This window comes from Neofelis nebulosa, chromosome 17 (genome assembly GCF_028018385.1).
Source record: "Neofelis nebulosa isolate mNeoNeb1 chromosome 17, mNeoNeb1.pri, whole genome shotgun sequence".
Classification (NCBI taxonomy): domain Eukaryota; kingdom Metazoa; phylum Chordata; class Mammalia; order Carnivora; family Felidae; genus Neofelis; species Neofelis nebulosa.
The window spans coordinates 49,709,030-49,733,434 of NC_080798.1; the positions used below are offsets into that span (position 1 = coordinate 49,709,030).

General features: G+C 49.4%; 1 protein-coding gene across 1 annotated transcript in view; it reads right to left on the reverse strand.

Moving 5' to 3' along the window:
• The window catches only part of FA2H (fatty acid 2-hydroxylase), a 54,895-nt gene extending 30,877 nt beyond the window's left edge, over positions 1-24,018 (reverse strand). The window contains exon 1 of the mRNA XM_058706737.1: positions 23,675-24,018. Coding sequence (XP_058562720.1) covers positions 23,675-23,944 — 270 coding nt within the window. The 5' untranslated portion in view covers positions 23,945-24,018. The remainder of the gene's footprint in view (positions 1-23,674) is intronic.
• Positions 24,019-24,405: the final 387 nt, after the last annotated feature.

Consider the following 24,405-nt stretch of genomic DNA (forward strand, 5'->3'; position numbering starts at 1 on the left):
AGACTCCCCATCTCTCTCTCTCTGACCCTGGCCCCACTCCTTGCCTCCGGAGAATCTTCCCAACTACCCACATTATGGTCTAACCCAAAGCCCTGCTGTCCCCTGTCCCCTCTGACACCACTTCCTGAAAGCGAACACAGTATCACCCCCTGTAAATCGGCTTATGGTTGACTTCCCTATATTTAAAATCTTTCCCCTGTATTTCCAAACTGCTCTGCTGTCACGCCCTTGGATTTAACTCTAATTTTCCCTTCTAGCCAGCATTTTCCTTCTCAAATGTCATCCTTCCAGGATGATGACAAAGGTGAGTATTCACAAATGCTTCCTCTGTGCCCAGTCCTTTAATCTTCAAAACGACTGTATGAACAACTGTATCATCTCTTCATTTGCCAACTTTTTCTTATTTTTGTAAATATTTATTTTTGAGAGAGAGAGAGAGAGAGAGAGAGAGAGCGAGCGTGAGAGAGAAAGGGAGACAATTCCAAGCAGGCTCCACGTTGTCAGTGCAGAACCCAACGCGGGGCTCAACCCCACACACCATTAGGTCACGACCTGAACCGAAATCAAGTCAGACGCTCAACAGACTGAGTCACTCAGGCGCCTCTCATCCGTCAATTTAAAAAAAATCATACTGTCCATGTGTCCCCCCTGCCTCGGTTGGCACTTATAATTTCCTGCCTCTTGCTTGGGCAACGTACGCTTGGGCAATTCTATCATTTGTGCAATGGATCCCAATAGGGCAGGATACATTTCCTCTTTCTTACGGTGCCTAGGATGGGCTCCTGGAAATATTAGGTGCTCCGCTCATTATTTCTTGAATGGACCACGTTTCAATGTTCTTTGCGAAATGGCCAGGGTTCCCTAGGGTTCAGGCAGTGGGGGGGGGGGGGGGGGGGCGTGGCTGCCGGGGGCGTGGCTGCTGGGTATAAAGTCCTGAGGCTCCACAGGGCTCCTGCTTCCTGAGAATGTAAAATAAACCTTCTTAGATGAGACAAGTGGCCCGGGACACTGAGCACACCTTCTTAAAACGCCACTCTGGATAGGGCAGTGCCCAGATACAAGGGTCAAAATTACAATAATCCGAGCCGTATATTCTTGGCGCTCTTTGGCCAAGTACACGTGTTAAGCAGAATTAAAAGTGAGTCAGACTTACACAGGAGTGCTAGCATTTTATTTTGCCAAATAAAAATATTTTTTAGGGGTACCTGGGTGGCTCAGTCTGTTAAGCATCCGACTTTAGCTCAGGGCATGATCTCAGAGTTCGTGAGTTCAAGCCCAGCATTGGGCTCTGTGCTGTCAGTGCAGAGCCTGCTTTGGATACTCTGTCCCCTGTCTCTCTGCCCCTACCCCGCTCTCACTCTTTCTCTCTCTCTCTCTGTCTTAAAAATAAACATTAAAACATTTTTTCTTAAGTACCATCAGCAGCATTTCATAAATGAACGAAAATTTCAACACCAAATAGGTAGGAAACACATACTTCCAGAATGAAAGACAGTTCTTCCTAAGGAAGGACATTTGGCAACTTTACATTTACTTTTTTTTAAAGGGACCTATTTATAAATATTTATTAATGCAGAAAAATTACAACCTAAAAGTTTGTTTTGTGAGAACTAATTGTGCATAATTATTTTCTTGATTCAAACTGGCCTGTGTGGGGCTCTCTCATCTACATGTGACATGAAGCAGAGTCAATGTCTACATGTTCCACTTCCAAGGTTTTCTTAAAAGTTAGTAAAAACCCAGTTTCACAGACAGGTGTGTGGGCTGCCAGTGGACACAGAACTTTGCCTTTTTTTTTTTTTTTTCATTCAACTGGAAAAATCCTAGACGAAGATAGGGAAGTGGGAGAGAGCCATGCCCATGGCATGGCCAGCACGCAGCGGCTGGGGATTCCCTCGAGGGGCGCCTGGGTGGCTCAGTCGGTTGAGTGCCCAGCTCTTGATTTTGGCTCAGGTCATGATCCCAGGGTCATGGGAATAGGGCTCCATGCTGAACGTAGAGCCTGCTTAAGATTCTCATTCATTCTAATTCCCTCTCTCTCTCTCCCCCTCTCCTCTTTGCCTCTCTCCCCGGTTTACATTCCCTCTCTAAAGTAAATTAAAAAAAAAAAAAAAGATGGGTCCCTTGAACCCTGGATCAGGTCAGTGAAGGCTGGCACGGCGGGGGGGGGGGGGGTGCGCTGCCCATGGAGGAGGAGGGCAAGAGGGAGGGAGGAAAGGGAGCAGGCACCCTTCTTCCTTTCCATCTCCTCCCTCCTTCCGGGACCCCAGCTTCCTCTCCACTGGAGAGTCCTGGAGCCGCCAGGTAGCAATGTCATGGGTGACGTGCTCTCGGCAAATAAGTTCCAGACTGACCACGCATAAGCCAGGTGCTCTCTGGGTGGCCTCCTCAGGACCACACCCCTCCCTGGCAGACGCCCAGGTTATTAATCACAAGACTGTACACACCTCTGGTCCGGGAGGAGACTTCAAGGGGAGTCAGCACGCTGGTAGCACCAGGAGCAGATACACTGGGGGAGCAGGAAGTGTCCTCTAGCGTGTCTTTCGTTGACTATTTTTCTCGAGTCCAGCTGTGAGATTTCCAAGGCCTCAGCGCCTTTACCCCCACAAGCAGGACAAAGACCCTCCCGAAGAAGGGCTTCCACCCCCACTCTGGAGGCTGCTCCCATCTGACCCTGGGCGCGGGGGTTCCAGGAACGGGTCCTCCTGGGAGCCGCTGCCCCGCACGCACTGATCTGGGCCACATTTTCCAGCCTTCCATGCCCCGGTGTTTATTTTATAGTTGAGCCGGGCTCACCCTTGAATTCCACAGGCAAACACCATCCATGAATCAGAAGTGTGTAAAGGTCGTTCCTGGGAACTAGGGTACAAGCTCAAGCGTTAAAAAATATTTTTTTTTTTAAAGTTTCTTGGAAACTTCCACAATGCATTATTTAAAAGACTCTCCCGCTCCTGGAAGCAAGCCAGAGAGATCTTTAAAAACCGAAATGCGTCAGAGAGGGAAGAGCACGTGCGTTCTTTTCCAGTATTTGGAAACCGTTCTGCCTTTGGGCTGAACAAGTTTCAGTGTTTTTGGTAAAGGAGGGGAGAAGTAGGTAGTCAGGCTCTCAGTGGCTTTTGTTTTTAAAAAAAATTTTTTTTAACGTTTATTGATTTTTGAGACAGAGAGAGACAGAGCACGAACGGGGGAGGGCCAGAGAGAGAGGGAGACACAGAATCGGAAGCAGGCTCCAGGCTCTGGGCCATCATCAGCCCAGAGCCCGACGCGGGGCTCGAACTCACGGACCGCGAGATCGTGACCTGGCTGAAGTCGGACGCTTAACCCACTGAGCCACCCAGGCGCCCCTCTCAGTGGCTTTTGTAAGAGTGGTCGGCGTAAGTGTGAACGAGTGTAGTTTGACAGGGGGTGTGAGGCCCATCTGTGGAAGGCGATAGCTTCCTCAGAGGGTCCGCCTGAAGGACACGGATGGCTGTGGGGCAGTGAGAATGGAGTGGAACACCCACCTCCTCGTCCTGGCATCCTTCCCCCGCTGTGAAGGGGGCAGGAGACACGGCTAGAGGCATTTTAATGGTCAGGTCCCAGGCTGTTTGAGAAGAGCCTGATGGCCGGAGCAGGGCGGTGCTCCAGTGGTGGGGAAAGCAGCTCACTCTCCTGCATTTCCCCGTGACGGTCTCCCGAGCTAGAACGTGAGCTCCGTGAGGGCAGAGGTCCGCTGTCTCGCTCACCGCTAGGTCCCCAGATGATGGCACGGGGTCAGTATTCGTGCTTGTGGGATGACACATTAAAGCGTACATGGTGGCCTGTTGAGGCTCTAGGGGCCCAGGCCTGGAGAGGCCACGGAAGTGTGGGCGGGGCAGGTGGAAAGAGAGCTCCCCGATGCCTTCCAAACCCTGTGTGTACTTAGCAAGAGAAGGTCAACGTGCTCAAGAATGGCCGATGTGATCGGCCAAGGAGACCAGGTAGGCAGGTCCCGCCCATTCTGAGGTGAGAAACTCTGAACGTATTGGGAAATATGGCGGCGGCGGCGGCAGGAGGGCGTTTCCATCTCCTCAGATCCTCCAGCCCCTGTTCAAAGCTGCAAGGAGAGAAGCCGGTGGGACAGCAGTGCCAGCCCTAGCTTCTCCCAGGGCAATGCCAGTTCCTGGCTAATCAAGAGGCATTATATCCAAGCCGTGGCTCTCCTCTCATGGAGAGTCCTGTGGACACAACTGCCCCTCCTGGGTTCTATCCTCCTCCGTCCTCTCTCACACTGAGTTCAGCAATCTCAGACCCCAACTCAGAGAGGACCCAGGAGTCACTCCTGTCGGCTCCCTAAGGTTCCAGCCAGTGCCCGCGACACCCGTCTCTCAGGGAGGCAGTCCTGGGGGGCAGCCTGGGGCCGGGGGAACAATCTGGGGCCAGCCTCTAGTTCTAGAGGCTGCAGATTCACCTCTAGACTAAGGGGCATGGTTCTAGACCAGGCTCCATTACCAACTTGCTGTGTGACCTGAGGATCCTTCTCTAGCAACAAGAAACCGCTGAGGCCTGACAGGGCATCCCGAGTTCCTGCCCTGCCCTCAGAGGCTGGGCCGGTGACGCCAATAAGTGAAGTGGGCAAAGTGTGGTTCGTAATATAGACTCATTTTGTTTGCATAATAAACACGTGGGAATATTCTTCACCTCCACAGGGAAAAACGCTCACTCTCATTTTTAAAACATGAGGTGCCGAGACACAAACAAACAAAAAACAAAGCTGTGAGGCACCTTTTTGCTAGAGATGAAACAAACATGGGAAAGGCAGCAGGAGCAGAAACCAATGGTCATGGTCACTTGGTCTTGAAGGCAGTGGACCTCAGGAAGCCTGAGGGGGTGCGCCCCACCGAAGGGGGAGCGCCCCACCGAAGGGGGAGCAGCCCTGACTCAGGTCCAGGTCAGGTGAGGAAGGAGCTGAGCGTTGCAGACCTCCCCATTTCTAAGAAAAGCTGGAAAACTAGATATTTGTGTGAAATTTCCAGATTTTAAGATTTGTTTTGCATTTAAAACCAACAGACGAAGGATGTGGGCTAAACCGACCTGAGTGCAAACGCAGCCCCTGGTCTGCCGGGTTGAAGTGCTGGGCGAGCTGCGGCCCTCCGCCTCATGGTACGGCCACAGAGAAGGATGCGCGTGGACGGCCAAGAGCAGGGGTTTTGTTCTCCCGTGCAAGGCCCAGAACACGGACTCTGCACCCGCGTGGGGCAGGCCTACAGCCAGCTGTATCAAGGCCCTGAGTGGATTGGGTGCCAGAGCCCCAGCAAGGTTCACTGCAGGGTGACCGTCGGCCTCCTCCCCGCCTCCAGTCCAGCAGAGAGGACTGACTCCAAGAGGAAGCCAACTACTAGTTCTCTTTCCCCATGTGTGACTGGAAAGGAGACAAAATTTGTGACGGTGTGAAGGAATCACAGCGGAGACACAGGCCGGGCACCAACGGTGTGACCAACGGGGCCTCATTTCCCAGTACAGAGGTCTGGTACGGGTTGAACTATGCCCCCTCCCAATTCATATATTGGAGGGCTAACCCCCAGTGTTTCAAAACGTGACCTTATTTGGAAGTAGGGTCATTGTAGAGGTGATTAGTTAAAATGAGGTTCTAATCCTATACGATCTGTGTCCCTAGAAAGAGGTGAAATCTGAAGAGCAGGGAGGACACCACGTGAAGGCAGAGACGGGGGGTGAAGCACCTACAAGCCAAGAAACTCCAAAGATTGCCAGTAATCCCCCAGAAGCTAGGGAGCGGCCTGGAACCCGTGCCCCCTCCCAGCTCTCAGCGGGGACTAACCCTACTACCGACACCTTGATCTAGAACTTCTAGCCTCCAGAACCACGAGACAATAAATCCCTGTTGCCTAAGCCACCCAGTTTGTGGGACTTTGAGACCCAAGCAAACTAGCACGAGGCCTGAACCAGGTTCCCCCGGGATGGAGACAAGACCACGGACGGAGAAGGAATTGAGCCAGAAAACAACTGGAAGAGGCATCCAGGGACGTGTGGAGAGTCTGTCGCTCATCCTCTGCGGGGGAGGCGGCAAAAATCAGGGTCTCGTGCCCAACCCAGCCTTCCCACCAGATCTGCCGTGGCAGCCGCCACAGAGAGCCCTCGGCGGCCGGCGGGGAAGATGTTCAGGCACCGCCCCCTTCCTAGCCCGCTGTTGGCTGTCTGGCAGCCAGGGTTGCCTGGTTCCCCTTCCTCGGGGCCTGAAAAGTCACTCCTAGTTTTCCCCACAGGGAAGAGGCAGGCTGAACTGGGGAGGGGGGCGGGTGTCCGGCAAACTGCCGCCTTCTTCAGTGGAAACTGTGGCCAGCTTTGCCCCGTTCTCCCTCCACTGGAGCACGTGGCTCTGGGACAGACGAGCCACCTCCATGGTGAGCGCCTTTCCCACCCCACATGTGTGGCCGGCATCTCATTGGTATCGACACGGTTGTCCCTGAGAGACTGGCACGAGGTATTCCACGGATGGGGGAAACAAAGGCACAGAGGGACCAAGTCACCGCTTCCAGGAGTCTCGAATGGTTGCTGGGACATCCAGACAGGAAGCCACGTCGAGTGCGGTCCCACTAAGGTTCTTCACGCACCACCCCTGCCTCTTCTGGGAGGGCTCACCGGGAGGCTCCCGGGTCCCTGGCGGGGACTCTGCCTTAGCCCCCCAGACCCTGCTGTCCTCAGGGAGGGCTTGCCTGGAGGGCGCACAAGGGGGAGAGAAATGAGAAGAACAACAGAAAGCCTGCACTCTGCAGGGTAAACAAACAAGCCGACCCAGAGGCGGTGAAAGGAAGCAGTGTGCTGAGGGTGGGGGCCGCAGGAGGCGGGGGCTGGCATAAAGGAATGTTGTTCAGGAAAGCCGGGGCTGGGCACCCAGGGATGGACAGATGGCCTTTTATCCCGCAGCCTGGGTTTGGCCTGAAAACCCTTTCTCTGAAACGAGATGGTGCCCAGGCCCTGTGTCCAGCTGCCTCCGGCCTCTAGGGGCCCAAAGGAAGGTGGGGACTCCAGTCCGCACTGGACTCTGGATGCGGTCCTGGGAAGGTAGGAGGGGGGTAGGCCCGGGTGGGGGGAGGGTGCAGACCCAGAACCACAGCTGCACCAAGAGTCTCCCTTGGGGGGAAGCCTTCTTTGTTAACAAGCCCACCCCTGAGGCCTGTAGGGGACCACTGGTTGCTTTCAGTAGCTAGAAATTTAGGGCTGAAAGGAAGGCAGCAGGATCTGCTTGCTTTCATTTCTAACGAGCTGCCCTCTGCCAGACTAGGTCCAAACCAGAAGCCCTGGGGCCCATCCTCTCCTTAAAACATTTAAAATAAAGCCTTCCTGTGCAAAACCAAAAAACGACAATAATACCTGGCAGGTGACAAGGCACCCCCCAAACACCCCCACTTGTCGCCCACCCACGATGGCTGCAAGGTGATGAACTCTGCTGGCCGCTGTCCCTGGATTCACGATAGGAAGAAGAAAGGAAAAGAGAGCGAGTGGCAAACGTGTGCCTGGGGTGTGACCAACTTATCCCGCTCAGGAGGTGTGGGGGCATGGACCAGACCACTCCAGCCTCCAGGGTCCTTGACATCGGTTCGCTGTGGACCTGGTATTGCTTCCCCTGATGACACGATCCCCCATGGAGCACATCACGAGCCACCTTGTCACCAGAAGCAGAAGCCGTATAGGTGGGCAATCCAGGACATCAGAAAAGGGAGACAGTGGATTAAAAATACTAAATCACTATTCAGATCTCTCCAAATACACCCACAAATTTTCAGGCTATTAACTTGATTCTCTACTAGGCTCTGCCTGCCATGGACCATCTGCATCCACAGGGAGCCTCTCTTCTCTACCTCTAACCTCAGACTAGGGCACCACACCCAGGAATGCACTGAGTCAAGTGGACACGTGTTTTTTTTTTTTCCAATGGAAGCCTGACTCTAGGATTTGGGGCAGCTGGGAGCCCGAGGTTGGGGTGGGGGTGGGGCCTGGGCTTGGTCAGGGCGGACAGGAGGAGATCTGAGGCTCACCTCCTCAGTCCCACCTTACAGAGTCCTGGTGGGCACTACAGCACCCGACTTTTAACCCCGATGAGCGGCACCAACAGCCTGCAGGACTGGATAGGACACTTCTAGACCGTAGTTTCTCAAGACTTAGGCCTCAGAGCATGTCAGGCAGGCTTATAGAATGTGCTATGTGCAAGGAAAATACATTTAAACCATCTAACATATATTATCTCCTCACTGGCCCAACTATGTTAAAATACATTTTGGACTTATCATGGAATGCTCCAGTCCTATAAGGAGCATGCTGAAAATACTATATTCTGCTGATTTTGTTTGTTTTGTTTTAAGGAAGCTTCATACCCAGTACAAAGCCCAATGTGGGGCTTTAACTCACAACTGTGAGATCAAGACCTGAGCTGAAATAAAGAGTTGAACGCTCAACTGACTGAGCCCCCCAGGTGCCCCTATGTTTTGCTGTTTTTTTAAAAAATATTTTTATTTATTTATTTTTGAGAAAGAGAGCACAAATGGGAGAGAGGCAGAGAGAGAGAGAGGGAGACACAGAATCGGAAGCAGGCTCCAGGCTCTGAGCTGTCAGCACAGAGCTCATTGCGGGGCTTGAACCCATGAACCATGAGCTCATGACTTGAACCGAAGTCGGCCGCTCAACTGACTGAGCCCCCCAGGTGCCCCTATGTTTTGCTGTTTTTAAAAGAAGAAACAAGACCACTGTTTACAAATGACCTCATATCTCGCTATCCCAGAAATAATATTCCCAAATTTTCCTTTTATGATCTACTAGTTTAAGAGAGATAATTCACTGCTATTGTCAACGTTGGTTACAGATGATTATATTGCCAAAAAAATAGAAGGCACTGAACTGTTTTGCAAGCAAAACAAAACAATAACAATGACAAAAATCAACCTGCCTTATACCTGCTACTTTTTACGGATTCCAGTCTACTGATGCAAACTATTCTCTCTCTCCATGCCCGGACATGGAAACTTCTCCCATTTACAGTCGAGGATGTTTATGTTCAGAGAGGGTGACTGGCTTGTCTCCAGGGGTATGATTAGTTCTAGAACACAAGACTGTTGGGTTCTGAGCCTGTGTCTTCTTTTCCACTCTCATTTAACCTAGTTCCAAACTCAGTGCACGTCTCTTAAACTAAGAAAATTGCCATGGTGAGTCCGAGAACTGGTGTCTCCCGGGGAGCTACAGCCTGTACTCCATGTTTTATGCTCATTAAACATCATGTTTATACTCGTCGCTATAAGGTGCTTTAAGGGACGATGTCCTTGAACAATCCCGGGACAAACTGTCCTTCTGGGTGTTCAGTGCCTCTTTGATATAGCTACCGCTCAGGGACATCACTTAATACACAATCTGGTGTGGTCAAGGGCAAGAAGGAACTATTTGTTGAACAACACAGGGATACCAACTTCCTGGACGAGAGTCACCAGATTAGGATACCATTATCCTAGAGAGAAATACCTTTCAACTCTGGGTCACAGCTCTAGCTAGACCAGTGGTGCCCCAGAGAACTTTCTGCAATGATGGAAATGTTCTAGATCTGTGCTGTCCAATATGGTCCCCTATGTCTACTGAGCACTTGAAATGTGGCTCATGTAACTGAAGTACTGAACTTTGATTTTATCGCATTTTAATTAATTTTAAATTACAAAGCCACATGTGGCAAGGGGCTACCATATTGGAGAGCATAGCTCTGGACTCATATATTCAACTACCACTTAAAATCTCTACCCGAGTGTTTCCTTGGCATTTCAGATGCAATGTGGCCCCAAGGGACTTTGACTACCCCACCCCAAATCTGGGCTTACACCCAAGCATTCACTTCCCATATATCAAACCACCCAGTTACTCAAGTCACCTTGGCATCATCCTCAACTCTTCCTCTTCCTCTCAGCGTTTGGTCCATCAGCAAGTTGTAGTGGTTCTACCTCCAAGACATTTCCAATCCCTAGACACTTCCTCTGTCTCAATAGCCGCTCAGTCCAGGCAACCTCCCTCTGTCATCTGGACAATAGCGATGTCTTCTTAGCTCTCTTCCTGCTCCTCCTCTTGGCCCCCTGCAACCTACCCTCCACAAGGGAGCTGGAACAATCTAGTAAAATACAGACCCACTTTGTCAGTCTTCCACTTAAAATCTTCCAGCCTAGTCTCGAAATAAAATCGAACCTCCCCAGCGATGACTGTGAGCTCTACAGAGGCAGGGCTCCTGCTTCCCTCCCCACTCCACCCCACACCACACTCCTGTTCACCTGCAATGCTGTAGCAGCAGAAGAGCCTCCTTTTGGATTCCTGATGGCACATACCCCAGGACCTTTGCACTTGCTGTTCCTTCTGCTTAGAATTTTTTTGCTTTTTTACCCAGTTCTCCTTTATGACGACTCCTTTGTTTCCATCAGATATCAGTTCTTCAGAGAAGACTCACCAGACTACTCCTGTCAGAAGCTGTAGCTGTTACTCTGTCACAGCCCCTGTTCTAAAATACATGATCTATTTTGTTGTATAATATATGCACATATGTATATGTATATACACACAGACTATAACAGTCTACATAAAATATGATATTCTGTTGTAGCTCTTGTCACCACCCCTAACTGTCCTATCTGTCTCCTCCCCTCCACTGGCAGGTATACCCCATGAAGGCAACGATCAGTTGTCTTTTTATCCTCAGCACTGAACTCAGTCTGAGCATGAGACGTCATCTGTGTTTGTGCCTGAACAGGGAAAGGAACGGTAGGCAGAGGAAGGCAGGCCTGCAGGTCCCCGGGGCCACCTGAGGCTTTTGCCAGCCTCATCTATGGAGACATCCGGCCCTAACGGTGGTCAGTTCCTCGGTCCAGTTCACGTGTCCAGGTGAAGATAGAATGAGGGCAGCAGGTCGGAACAGACCCCACGGGCCCTAGCTGGGGGAAGGGGCCACACTGGGAGATTAGGATGTCACCACCCCCCAGCTCCTCTGGGGGGTGCGTGCCTTTGCCCAAGAGGATCTGAGGTACGTAGCAACTCGGGTTCTGAAAACATCTATCTCTTGCCGCCTAAGAGAAATCTACCTTTTCTCGGCAGAAGCTGGGGCTGAAGGGGCTGATTATCACCCTATTTTGGTTTAATCTACATGGTTCTGTCTCACAGATCTCACGTGATTTCACTGTAGCCACACAAATCTGGTAGGGACGCAGGGAATAAGCGAACCGAAGCCACGAGCGTTCGCATGAGTCACGCAGCATCACACAGCCAGGGCACAGGTCTTGGACTGCAGACCCCAGCCTCCTCCTCTTTCTAGATGGGTGGGTGAGAGGGTGGTCTGTCTGCACAACTGCTCTGTGACAAGCGCCACACCAGGAGCCTGGGGATGCCGGTTCTTCAGGACTCCCGAGAGACCTGCCCACCGAGAAACTTTCATGTTCCCAGTTTTCCATCCCTATTTTCCCTCTGCCCCGAGCCTTCTAGGGCAGTGGGCTGCAAACTTTCCAGTGCGTCTGAGACACACACAGTATTTGTTAAAAATACGGATTTCTGGAATCTCGCTTCCAGAGATTTCAATTTTATAGATTTGAGGGGTGCCCCCCAGGAGAAAAAATATATATAATATAATATAATATAATATAATATAATATAATATAATATAATATAAAATATATATAATATATATAATATCTAATATATAATATATAATATATATAATATATAATATATAATATATAATATATAATATATAAAATATATATAATATATAATATATAATATATATAATATAATATAATATATAATATATAATATATAGTATATATAATATAATATATATACTATATATACTATATATAATATATATACTCATATAATTACATATTATAATATACTATGCTAAGTAATTCTTTGAGTTAGTTTACATGCATGTTTTTTCATTCAAATGAAACATCAAACTTGTCATCCAAGTCTTCAGTCTTTGAACCTCTGTTGCTACTAGAGTAATTTTCCTGAAATCTAACACAGTTCTGTAGTGCATACCACACTTGCTTCTATCTAGGTTATTCGAGTGGTAGAGTTGTTTGGTGACATCTGTACTGGGTGGAATGGTGTCCCCCGCCCCCACCTCCCCCCCCCACCCTCAACCAAATTCATGTTTACCTAGAACCTGTGAACGCGACTTTATTTGGAAAGAGGGTACCTGCAGCCGTCATGCAGTTAGTTTAAGGTCCTACTGGATTAAAGGGGGCTGTGAGTCCAATATGACTGGTGTCCTCAAAAGAAGTGGGGAAATTTGGAGATGCAGACACAGAGATACAGGCAAGGACGCGTTTGTGAGGATGGAGGCAGAAATTGGAGTGGTATAATCTACAAGCCAAGAGATGCCCGCCCCACCAGAAGCCAGGAAAGGGGCAAGGAACAGATTGTCCTTCAGAGCCTCCAGGAGGAAACGACGCTGCCCATACCTTGAAGTCGGAATTCTAGTCTCTAGAACTGTGAGATGATTAATGTCTCCTTTTAAGCCACCTAGTTTGTGGTACTTTGTTACAGCTTCTTGAGAAAGTAATACAATATTACTAGAAATGTAATGTTTTGTTGTGTTTAAATGTGCATGCGCTATGGATTTTTCTTTTAGTTTTCCACTGTTCCTTTAAGAATTTTTCTCTGTGTGATGTCTACAATGTAACTACTTAGTATTTTTTTCCAATGCTTTATTATTGAAACATTTTAAACTGCAGTCCAGCTGAAAGAATCTCCCGTGAACACCGAGTAGTATCCCCACCTACCTAAAGTCCTACCATTTACATTCCACAGGGTCTTATTGTAAAAGCAATCTTTAAAGCTTTGTATGTATCAACACTAGCATTTGTCATCATGAGGTCGTATCTACAGGAGTGAGTTACTAAATAAGTATTAAATTTATTTACTTCCCTTTAAAAAAACTGGGTCTAATTCTCATATAGTAAAAACAAAAACAAAACAAAACGAAACAACAAAAAAAACTACTGATCTTAAGTGTATAGTTTCATAAGTTTTGACAATTACATGCCTCCTGGCAGCCAATGTCCAAGTCAAGATGCAGGACATTTCCATCAGTCCAGAAAGACCCAGGAATCTTTTTTAATAAGCTTCTCACTTGATCTTGATGAAGGAAGGTGGGGGCAAAAGCATCCATGACCCTTGGCCGGAGGGACAAGAGGTGGAGATTTACAGCGCTTTGCAAGAAAGACACTGGGGCGCCTGGGTGGCGCAGTCGGTTGAGCGTCCGACTTCAGCCAGGTCACGATCTCGCGGTCCGTGAGTTGGAGCCCCGCGTCGGGCTCTGGGCCGATGGCTCGGAGCCTGGAGCCTGCTTCGGATTCTGTGCCTCCCTCTCTCTCTGCCCCTCCCCCGTTCATGCTCTGTCTCTCTCTGTCCCAAAAATAAATAAAAAACGTTGAAAAAAAAATTTAAAAAAAAAAAAAAAAAAAAAAAAAAAAAAGAAAGACACCAGGTTCCCTGTTAGCAAATACAGCTGCTTCACTGCTCTTCCAGCCTCCAGCCAGGGGCTGCGGACACACTGCAGGGTGGGCACACAGGACCCATCCGTGTGCACACCCCTCCCCGCCCCTGCATTCCCCGCTGAAATCGCTACCATTCCATGACCGCTTGGACACCCACTTTGGATGCCTCCCTCCCTTCCAGTATTGGTGCCTGGGGCCTGTAGCCTGCGTGAGCTTCCTTGAACTCCCTCCGGGCTCTCGCCACACGACCTCAGGGTCCAGGGCAGGCCAGGCAGCCCCAGTCCCTGAAAGTCAGACTGTTTCCCCAGCACCAGCAACATGGCCCAGAAATGATGCTCAGCCCCTGTCCTGCCCTTTGCTTTCTCTGGTGGAACATGTGACAGCAAAATCCTGGCTGGAATGGAACAGAAGGAAGGCGGTGGGGGGAGGAAACCTTAATGGTTAAAACCTAAAGAAAAACGAATGATTTCATTGGAACAGAATAAAGCCCCCAAATGGACCAAAGTATATCTGTGAATGGTTGATGTGTGATAAAGGTGTTTTTTTCAGCCAGAGGGAAAAACAATTATTTCATAAATCTATTGGGATAACCAGCTGGTCATCTGAAAAATATAAACCTAAAATACTCTCTATTTTTTTCCTGATATCAAAAAAATTTCAGGTAGATAATAAATTTAGGCAACTACAAAATCTTAAGTAGAGGTGTCCTTTCTAAGAATGATAAAACAATGTTTTATGTTTTAAGGGTTTAATTTTAAAGATTTAAATAGAGAAAAAAACATTAGACAAGCCAAAAGACAAATAACTGAAGGAAATATAGTAATACATATGATGGGAAATGGTTAATATCCTTTACATGTAAGGAGTGATTATAAATCAGTAAGAAAAAGATGCCCCTTGCTTTAATCTCACGCCTAAGATTTGTCCCTAATGTGTATGCACTGGAAATACTGGGCACCTAGAGACCAGCCACATTGCGGGATCTCTCAGAACTATAGGTCTCTCATCTATGAAATGGGAGAATGGATATCTGCCCCACCTACCTTGAGGGTTCAACTAGAAATCTATGAGAAATATCTAGAAAAATGTAAATCGCTATACAAATTTGGATGTGTTACTATTAGTCCTAGAGGCATCGTTATTATCCAAGTGTTCTTTATCTGAGTCCCTGAACATCCAAGTTGCAAAGAATGGCAAAAATCCTCTTAATGTACAGCTATTCACAAGTCAGCTGACCATTTATGAATTTGATTCCTGCTCAGATTGACCACCGCCTCCCCCAAATCCCCAGTCTACCTAGGCAAAGTGATGGTTGGGGTTGCTATCATCTGACAATATACAGTGTAACGAAATGCAAGCTCACTGCAAAGTGAAATTGAAAATCAAAGCCAAGGGGCGCCTGGGTGGCTCAGTCAGTTAAGCGTCTGACTTCAGCTCAGGTCATGATCTCGCAGTTTGTGAGTTCAAGTCCCGCATCGGGCTCTGTGCTGACAGCTCAGAGCCTGGAGCCTGCTTCAGACTCTGTGTCTCCCTCTCTCTGCCCTTCCCCTGCTCATGCTCTGTCTCTCTGTCTCTCAAAAATAAATAAATGGTAAAAACGAAAAAAAATTTAAAAAATTAATGCCAAAATACAAAGAATTTAATGAAGTCAGTGAAACTGAAGAAAACTGTTTTGCTCACAATTCTACTGCAAAATAAGGATTTGGCAAAGTTGGGCTGTTTGACGCTGAAACACAGGTTACCCACAAAGGACGAGGCTCTTCAAAAGAGAATGAATGAATGACCTGTTTATCACAGGATCAAGAAAGATCCTCAGCTCTTAAATACTCTAGCTAAAATGACTCTCTTTATGATCATGCTGTGAACAATGTGAAGTTTGGAATGTCCCACTGTCACTTTCATACAGTTTTGTCAGAAAAACCACACATGTGCACAAAAAGCACACCGCTTGATTCGGTATTTGCTCAATTAAAGGACCTGCCCACGAATGCAATCTTAATTTTGCTGTCAGGTTAAAATAAACTAAAACAATTTTCAGTTTCATTTTTATTTTTTAATTGTTATTAAATTTTTCCTTTTTAAAAAAGTAATCTCCACACCCAATGTGGGGCTCAAACTCATGACCCCGAGATCAAGAGTTGCATGCTCTACCAACTGAGCCGGCCAGGTACCCCTTCCGTTTCATTTTAAAAAAATAATCGCTTCCCCTCTCCCAAACCCCTGCTCCATTTTCTATGAAAGTTTGGTCTTCATTTAAAGTAGATTCATTTTGGGGCATCTGGGTAGCTCAGCCGGTTAAGCATCCAACTTCGGCTCAGGTCATGATCTCACTGTTCGTGGGTTCGAGCTCTGTGATGGGCTCTGTGCTGATAGCTCGGAGCCTGGAGCCTTCTTCAGATTCTGTGTCTCCCTCTCTCTCTGCACCTCCCCTGCTTGCACTCTTCTCTCTCTCTCTCTCTCTCAAAAATAAACATTAAAAAAAAAAAAGTAGATTCATTTCAAGTGACCTTCTTTCCTAGGAGTCAAAGACTTTCCCATGTAGGTCTAAGGAACAACTGAATTTTTTATGACACCTTGTTTTCCAACCTGCAAAAGCCATTACACTTGGCAGGCCAATGGGTCTTGCTGGGATAACCACTAAATCAGGTTAGTCTGACCTTTTTCTGGCCTGTGGGGGGTGGTGTACAGGATCACAGAGTCTTGATTCAGTCCCATATAGGTGACCCTTAATATTCCTCCATAGCAGTCAGTCTCACAGTGGGGGCCTTGAATTGACTTAAAGATTGGAGGTCCATCTTTCATCCTTGTGGATAAATGATGCCCGTTTCATAGCCTTTCATTATGATAGAAGGCTAAGGACTAGATCTTAGGAACTAAGTGGGTTATTATGGACCATTAACATCTGGAACTTATAAAACTAAAACTAGCCATTACTAGAGATCCCTAAAAACCCTGATTCCACTTTCCCGGGGGAAATCTGAGCATCATGCAATGCTAAGCAATGTTGAGAAGGTTCTAATGGGCACAGAAAAAATGTAGAGAACCAGAACTCTACTCCTTTGAAATTCTGTTCCCTTTAAAGGAAAAATTAAGACTACTTCATGTTGGTAATTATCAGTCAAGTTTGTTGTAGATTGCATGGTTTAGTCTACGTGTGTAGTCACGTGTTCTTTATCAACGGAATTTCCGGCTACTAGTTTTCCTATGACAGGACTTTACGATGTATCTATATGAATCACAGTTCAAATACTTCAAATCCCCCCAGATTTGTTTATCTGGTACCGGTATTTAAATATTTTGCTATATACAATCAAGGCAAGAAAACAAAGTATTTGGAGAATTATGCTCTACAACAAAAAATCCTAAGTCCGAGGTTTGTACATCATATCGTGCAAGATGAGTGGCGATTAGAGAAGATTGGGAACTACTGTTCCGAGACACACACTTTAGAGAGATTTGCATGACAAGACACAGGGAAGAGTAAACGGAACTGGAAATCCAGGCAGCCCAGGTCCTGCCTGAGCACGTCATACAGGCACTTACAGCCACATGGGGCTGGCCACAGCCTTGACAGCAAAGGAGGCTCTTGACTGACATTTTCTTTTCTTTTTTCTTTTTTTTTTTAAGTTTATTTATTCATTTTTGAGAGAGAGGGAGAATGAGAAGGGGAGGGGCAGAGAGAGAGGGAGAGAGAAAGAATCCCAAGCAGGCTCTGCACCGTCAGTGCAGAGCCCCAGGTGGGGCATGAGCTCACAAACCACGAGATCATGACCTGAGCTGAAATTAAGAGTCAGATGCTTAACCGACTGAGCTACCCAGGCGCCCCTTGACTGGGATTGTCCATGGTTCACTTCTTGTCTTGTAGGCAGACTCATGGGCATGGGTGAATGGCAGTAGCCTGGTATGGAAGACATTTTGTCAACTCTTTCTGGCTGAGAATAACTGAGGGCGAAGGCAGAAATGAGTGATTCACTTGATAGCCCTCCATCCTTCCCATCAAACTCCCAACTCTTTTAGCCAAAAACAGGAACTGGAAAGAGACTTAACTTTGTAATTCTTGAAGTATCTTGTGTGTGCTAATATTACCACTTTCATTTTCATTTTCTTTTTTTAGTTTATTTAGTTTGAGAGAGAGAGAGAGAGAGAGAGAGAGAGAATGAGCATGCACCAGTGGGGGAGGGGCAGAGAGAGAGGGAGAGAGAGAATCTCAAGCAGGCGTCATGCTGTCAGCATGGAGCCCAATGCGGGGCTCAAGCCCAAGAACCGCGCAATCACGTATGACCTGAGTTCAGATCAAGAATCAGACAGTCGACCAACTGAGTCACCCAGGCGCCGCTCCCACTTCCCCGCCCCCCACCGCCCGCTTTCCTTTTCAGTAGTGCACATGCCTCAATTTCCCAAGCAGCGCAGTCATTCATTTATTCAAACACTGATTAGTTTCTGTTGGCATTCGTCAGTGTGCTACTGTGTCCTAAAGAAACCCAGATTGGGGCGCTTGGGTGGCGCAGTCGGTTAAGCGGCCGACTTCAGCCAGGTCACGATCTCGCGGTCCGTGAGTTCGAGCCCCGCGTCGGGCTCTGGGCTGATGGCTCGGAGCCTGGAGCCTGCTTCCGATTCTGTGTCTCCCTCTCTCTCTGCCCCTCCCCCGTTCATGCTCTGTCTCTCTCTGTCCCAAAAATAAATTTAAAAAATTAAAAAAAAAAAAACGTTGAAAAAAAAAAGAAACCCAGATGAATCAGACGAGTCCAGTTCTGGGGGTGGGGGTATATAGTTTAGTTGAGGAGATAAGACACATAGTGAAAATACAGTAAATAAGGAAGAACATCACGAGCACTGTAACACAGGTACGGGCAAAGGGCGGGGCGCTCTGTGGAAGAAGCAGCATTGGAACTGGACTTAAACCGGGTGGCGGTGAGGAGCCCGCGAGGGCTTAGGATTACTGCTGTAACATGAAAAGGTCCCAGGCAGTAGGGTGTAGGAAGTACTGGCAGGGAGAGACCTGCCTGGGAGATTGCTGTAAGAACGAGTGGAGCGGGGCTCTGGCCAAAGTAGGGGAGTCGTGGGGAGACATCCTGGAAGGAAGACCAGGAAATTCACGCGGATCAGTGTGTGGTCTGTGCAAGCCATCCACTCTGTCCTCCTAGTCAGTCCCCGTTTCCCCCCCTTCTACAGCCCTGGATTCTCCAGGACAGAATGGGGATAGTTGCTGTTCAGAGGAGGGAAAACACAGATAATCTCCCATGACATAGTGTTGAGTGGAAGCAGCCATCCAGCAGAGTGCACAATGTATGATTCCGTTTCAGCTTTGCAAATGTTTCTTTGAAATGAGGAGCAAGAGAAATGAGCAACGGAGACTGAGAAGTAACAACCAGGGAGGGGGCTACAGGTGGTGAGGTAGGTAGGGCAGCCCTCCTCCCCAGTCTGTGTCCCAATACCTGGAACCTGTGGGTATGTTACCTTACATGGCAAAAGGGACTTCACAGATAGGATTAAATTTAGGACCTTGAGATGGGGAGGCTTTCTGGATGATTCCGGCGGGCTTAGTGTGATCACAAGGGTCCTTAGAAGTAAAATATGGAGGCACGAGAGTCAGAGAAGAGACATGAGAGCAAAGGTTGGGGCAATGCAATTGCTGGGAGGGGGCCACGAGCCAAGGAATACCAGCAGCTTCTAAAAGCTGGGAAAGGTAAGAAAATGGATTCTTCCCTCGAACCTTCAGAAGGAAGTCTGCCCTACTGACTTATTTTTGACTTCTGAACTCTAAACCGTGACAGAATACATTCGTGTTGCTTTAATTCACGGAGTTTATGGCAATTTGTTACAGCAGCCACAGGAAATGATAGTGGAAAACTAAAGGGTGTGGTCTCGGGAAGCCCATGAAGAAATCGTATCAAGGAAGGAAATTGGTGACCACATCAAAACTTGCTGCCAGGCCAGGTGAGGCAAGGTGCAAACTGGTGACCGGCTTTAGTGAGGCGAAGGTCCCGATGACCTCGACAAGGGCAGTTACAGCGGCGGGGTGGGAACTCTGAGTCCTCCTGCACTTAGATATCCTACCCATTGAGTTACTCAAGCCCTGGAGCTCTGAATGGCCAGCCTCCAAAGGCTGGCAGAACCACACAAGGCAGAGGCCGAGGACTTCTCAGCCGCCCAGAGATGGGTGCACCCTGTGGCATTAGGACACGGCACCCAGAGATACTCAGACATCCGGGTTACCTGACAACAGTGGCTGGGGCATCCGTGTGTGTAAGATGGGGAGGTAGGAACCACCCTTTCCCAGTTATTAGCCTCTTGACGGCAGGTTCAGAGGGAGGGGAGGATCCTGGCTGGACTATCATAAAAGCTGTAGCTCTCTCACTAGAAAAAGGCACAACCATGTATACTTTACATACAAATTCATCTGTTTCACCAGTCCCAGAAAATGACCCACAGAACCCCAGGTGCCTCGGTGGCTCAGTCTGTTAAACATCTGACTCTTGATTTCGGCTCAGGTCATGATCTCATGGTTTGTGAAATCGAGTCCTGAGTTGGGCTCTGCGCTGACAGCACGGAACCTGCTTGGGATTCTCTTTCCCCTCTCCCTTCCCCTGTTGTCTCTCAAAATAAAATAATTAATTTTTTAAAAAAAGGAGAAGCTATTCTTTGGATGTTTTCTGAAGTATGATATCCACTCCACTGATGGTACCCAAGATGATTTTAGGGAATACAAGGGATGAGCCTTTCCTACCTTAATAGCTCTCTATTTTAAATTGCATGTAAAACTTGTGATTTCACTGGTATTATTGCTTAGGGTGAGTAAATGGTAAAATAAAAAGTGAGTCTACTTAAATATTACATATAATAGTTCGAGGGGTATACGAATTCAGAAAAAAAAAAAACAAACTTGACAGTGATTCATGGATGACGCAAGTCCAGGAAACACAGTATCTGCGATCTTGGGAGGAGATTTGAACCCAAAGTTCCTTCCTTTCCTATTTATTCCTTTTAAATTCTGGTTGCAGCTCAGTAAATGGACCTCATGTGCCACTAACAACATGAGCTCCAGTTGGAAGAGCACTGCTCGTATCTGAGCTTGGACTGAGCAGCTTGACCCTGTTAGCCCCTGAGGGGCCAGGAGGAGAAGGGGGCCTGACTTCTCTGCTCAGCCATAGCTCTGTCACTTGCTCAGGGCAGGCAGCTCAGCTTTCTCAAGTCCAAGACCACGGGCAGACTTTGTTTCATCCCCACAGTATGTTGGCTGAAACGAGTTTGACTTGTTTTATGTGTGTGTGCGCGCGTGTGTGTGTGTGTGTGTGTGTGTGTGCACCTTTGCGTGAGTGTGAATGTGTGTGTCAGAGTACACACGGGTGTGTGAGGGGGTGTGTGGCAAATTGGGGAACAGGGGAAACCAAAGGGACCGGGACTTCTCCCTGGAGATTTCACAGCAGAGCCCCAGGACACTCTCCTTCAAGGACCCCTCCAAGGGGCACGATTCAGAAATGAACTCCAAACAAAGAGCTGGGTCATGACATTTCCTTTCCCATCACCCCACCTGGTCGTCACATTACAGAAGCTAGGCTCTGAGCTCAACAGAAGTGAGCATCCATGGCCTGGCAGGAGGAGAGAAGAGAGGTGAAGGAAGTAATATAGGGGGTGCTTGAAGGGCTTAGCCAGAAAAAAGAACAGAAAGTCTCCGTTCAGGCCTTAAGAAGAGGGCTTCTCTCAGTACAGGTACAGGTACATTCCAGATTTCTCCTCTGACTACCTTTCTCCCTCAGTTTAAAGACAACATTATACCAGTTTCCAGGATAGAAATCTACAGACAGAAGCCGACAGGCCACTGCAGTATGGGGTAAGTATGGCTCCTGGTCAAGTCTGACCATGGGTTTGTGATGCGAACGTGACAACCACTACACTACGGAAACTGAGCCATGGGTTTTTAAGTGTGTTACTAGTTTTTAGGTTTTTTTCCCATATCCTCAGACTGGGGCCCAGATATAAAGATGCCTGCAACATGGCCACATTGGGACCCTTGGGGTAACAGGGGAGTGCAGGGGTAGATATCAAATTTGGTCACTGTCTTCTCTGAGTCCTCCCTGAGGGTCAGGTAGGGCAGAGCAAAGCAAAAGCATGGGGGGTGGGGCCATCTAGGGCAACTGTTGGGGAAGGGGGGTGGGTTGGGAGTTTGGAGGGTGGCTCCCAGTAGCCATCACAAGCCTGGAAGTCTCTAGTATTCCGATCCCAACCTCTCATTTCCTGCACTCAGCTTCAGTTGTATCCACGGCTAAACCTCTGCCCCTTCAGGACCTGGCACCAAACGCCAACTTCCAAGATTCAGCTGGGCTCCCATTGCAGAACGCTGAGCCCTGGTGCTTTACCTATGAAATCTCTCCAATTCAACCCCGTTCTGCCCTTGGTCACAGCCACCATCGTGCCTTCTCCTCTTGCCCAGTCCACGCGGTGGCCTCCTGCCTGGCCTCCTCACACCCACTTGGGCTCCCTGCATTCCTTTTGACACTGTAGCCAGGGCGATCTTCCAAAGATGCAAATCTGACCACACCACACCCCTTCCTGAATCCCTTCCCTGGCTTTCTGTCATTTCTTAGAATCAAGTCCCAAATCCTGCCCACGACCTAGGAGGCCCTGCGTGATGTAGCCCTGGCTGACCTCTGGCCTCCTCCCCCTTCTCTCTCCATGCCCGCCAGCCTCTGGCCACACTGGATTTATTTCTGTCCCTTGACTGCTGAGCCCTTACCCTTCAAAGCCTTCTTGGCACATGCTGTTCCCTCTGTCTGGAATGCTCTTCCCACCACACTTCACCAGGCTAATACCCTATTTATGGTCAGCTCTCAGTCCAAATGCTACTTTTCTCAAGAAAGCTCTCCTTCAACTTCTCACCTCCAAATCCATATTCTGATAGCACTAGGTAATTAATTACTATGCAGTTAGTACGTTCCCTCATTAGCCTGTTTGCTCTACGAAGACTGTATTGGTGCTGATTACTGGCGCCTCTCCAGGCCTACCCAGCTCAGTGCTGGTAACCATCAAGGGACCAAGCCAGTGAGTGAAGAAGTGACTGAAGTAGTAAACAAGGTGGTCCAGTGCAGAGCCGCCAGGAACAGTGAGAGGCAAGTCCTTTTATCCAAAGATCCAAAAGCATTTGCTGGGCCCACCCTGAAAGCAAGAGCTAGAAGCAGGGAGCGGCTGTCAGCGTAATGCCCAAGCACGATGGCCCCGCTGTCACCAGTCCTACAGCTGAACCTGGGGAAGGCCCAAGGAGGCAGTTTGCCTCTGGCTCGGCCTACCTGCAGCCCTGTGGATAGGGGCCATCTCCCATATCCCAGAGATCCTTGGGAGGGAGATGGAATCGATTTTGCAGCCAGGTACATTTGGCTTTTGCGCTAACTAGCTCTTTGACTTTGGGCAAATTACAGAGCCTGCTCGAGCCTCGGTTTCCACATCGTAAAATAGGGATAACAAATCTACCCCAGGATCAGTTGGAGGTTTAACTACCGAAATGAGGCTGTACCGCATGGCAGCATGCTGTTCACGGTGCTAATCCCCCCTCCTCTAAAAAACTAGCTTAATCTTGTCATTTCGATCTTTTGGACCCCCACGCCAGCATCCAAGACAAGCAATACTGAGGGATGGAAGGACATAGTCCACCCCGGACACTGCCCTAACCGCTAGCGATCCAGGGAAGCCCTAGTGCCGGATAGGGCAGCACCAGGAAATCCAAACTGGCTGAGAAGGGTAAGGATCCGTAACTTTTGGAAGCAGGAGCGGGGTGAGGTGGGGAGGGGAGCACAGGTGAGGATGAAGCAATTATTCAACAGAAGTGAAGGACGGACGCAAAGGGGGAGAGGCTGATAAGGGAACAGGAAAGAAAGGAAAGATTGAGAGTGTGCGTGGCTGGTAAAAGGTGATCCAAATTGTCAGATGGCAGAGGCTGCAGAAGGAACAAGTAGGAAGGAGGGAGCAGATAGAAGCCGGTCAGGGGAAATGCTGGAGAGCAAGGGCAAGTCCCGGTGAGGGGGACCGGTCGTGACCTGTTACCTGGAGAGAAGGGGGAAGCGAAGGTGAGGGCGGAGGCTGTCACCTTGGGTCCTCCTAGAGGGCAGGTGAACCTGACTTGCCGGCGAGGGGAGAGTGGGGGAGGGGGGAAGGCGAGTAGAGGGGTGCGACCCCGGGCCGGGCTGTACCTGAGGGTCTCCTTGCAGCTCGCCCACGTAGTACTGCTCGAGCCAGCGGCGCGCGTTGGCCGAGTGCCGGTGCGGCGGCCCGTCCAGGTCGGCGCTAACATCCTCTCCAGCCCGCGCCCGCAGCAGCTGCTCGCCCCCCGGGTGGTGCCGCACGAAGCCAGTGAGGTCGTAGAGGCGGGCCCCGCAGCGGACCCAGCAGTCGCCGGCCGCCAGGCGCCGCTGGACCTCGGCGGGTGAGAAGGAGGCGGCGTGGGGCGGAGCGGGGGCCATGGCGGGAGAGCGGAGCTCGCAGCTGGAAGCCCGGGCTTCTGCTCGGCGGCAGCCCAGCTTGCTTCTAACATCCCCGGAGCCGCGGCCGCCTTGACGGGCCGGCCGCCACCGCACCTGCTCATTTGCATGCCGCTCTCCTATTGGCCGCTCGGCCGGACGCTGCTCGAGCCCGGAGGCGCCCTCTTCCCCATTGGCCCGCAGGAAGCTTGGGCAACGCGTGCGGGGCTGGCCACCCGCTGCGGGGGGAGGAGGGGGGGCGGGCAGCCAGGTGGCCCCGGGCAGGTAGAGGGCGCGCCGGCCAGGTGTGTCCCGTCGCAAGAGATCGAAGGGGACGGGCGGATGCAGGCGGAGCAAGTCTTCCTGTCGCGGGTGGCTGCCTGGACGGACATCCTCGGTGGCGTGATCGCTACTGGAATAACTCTTCTGCTGCTGTCTGTTTGGGAGAAATTTGCAGCTTTCGA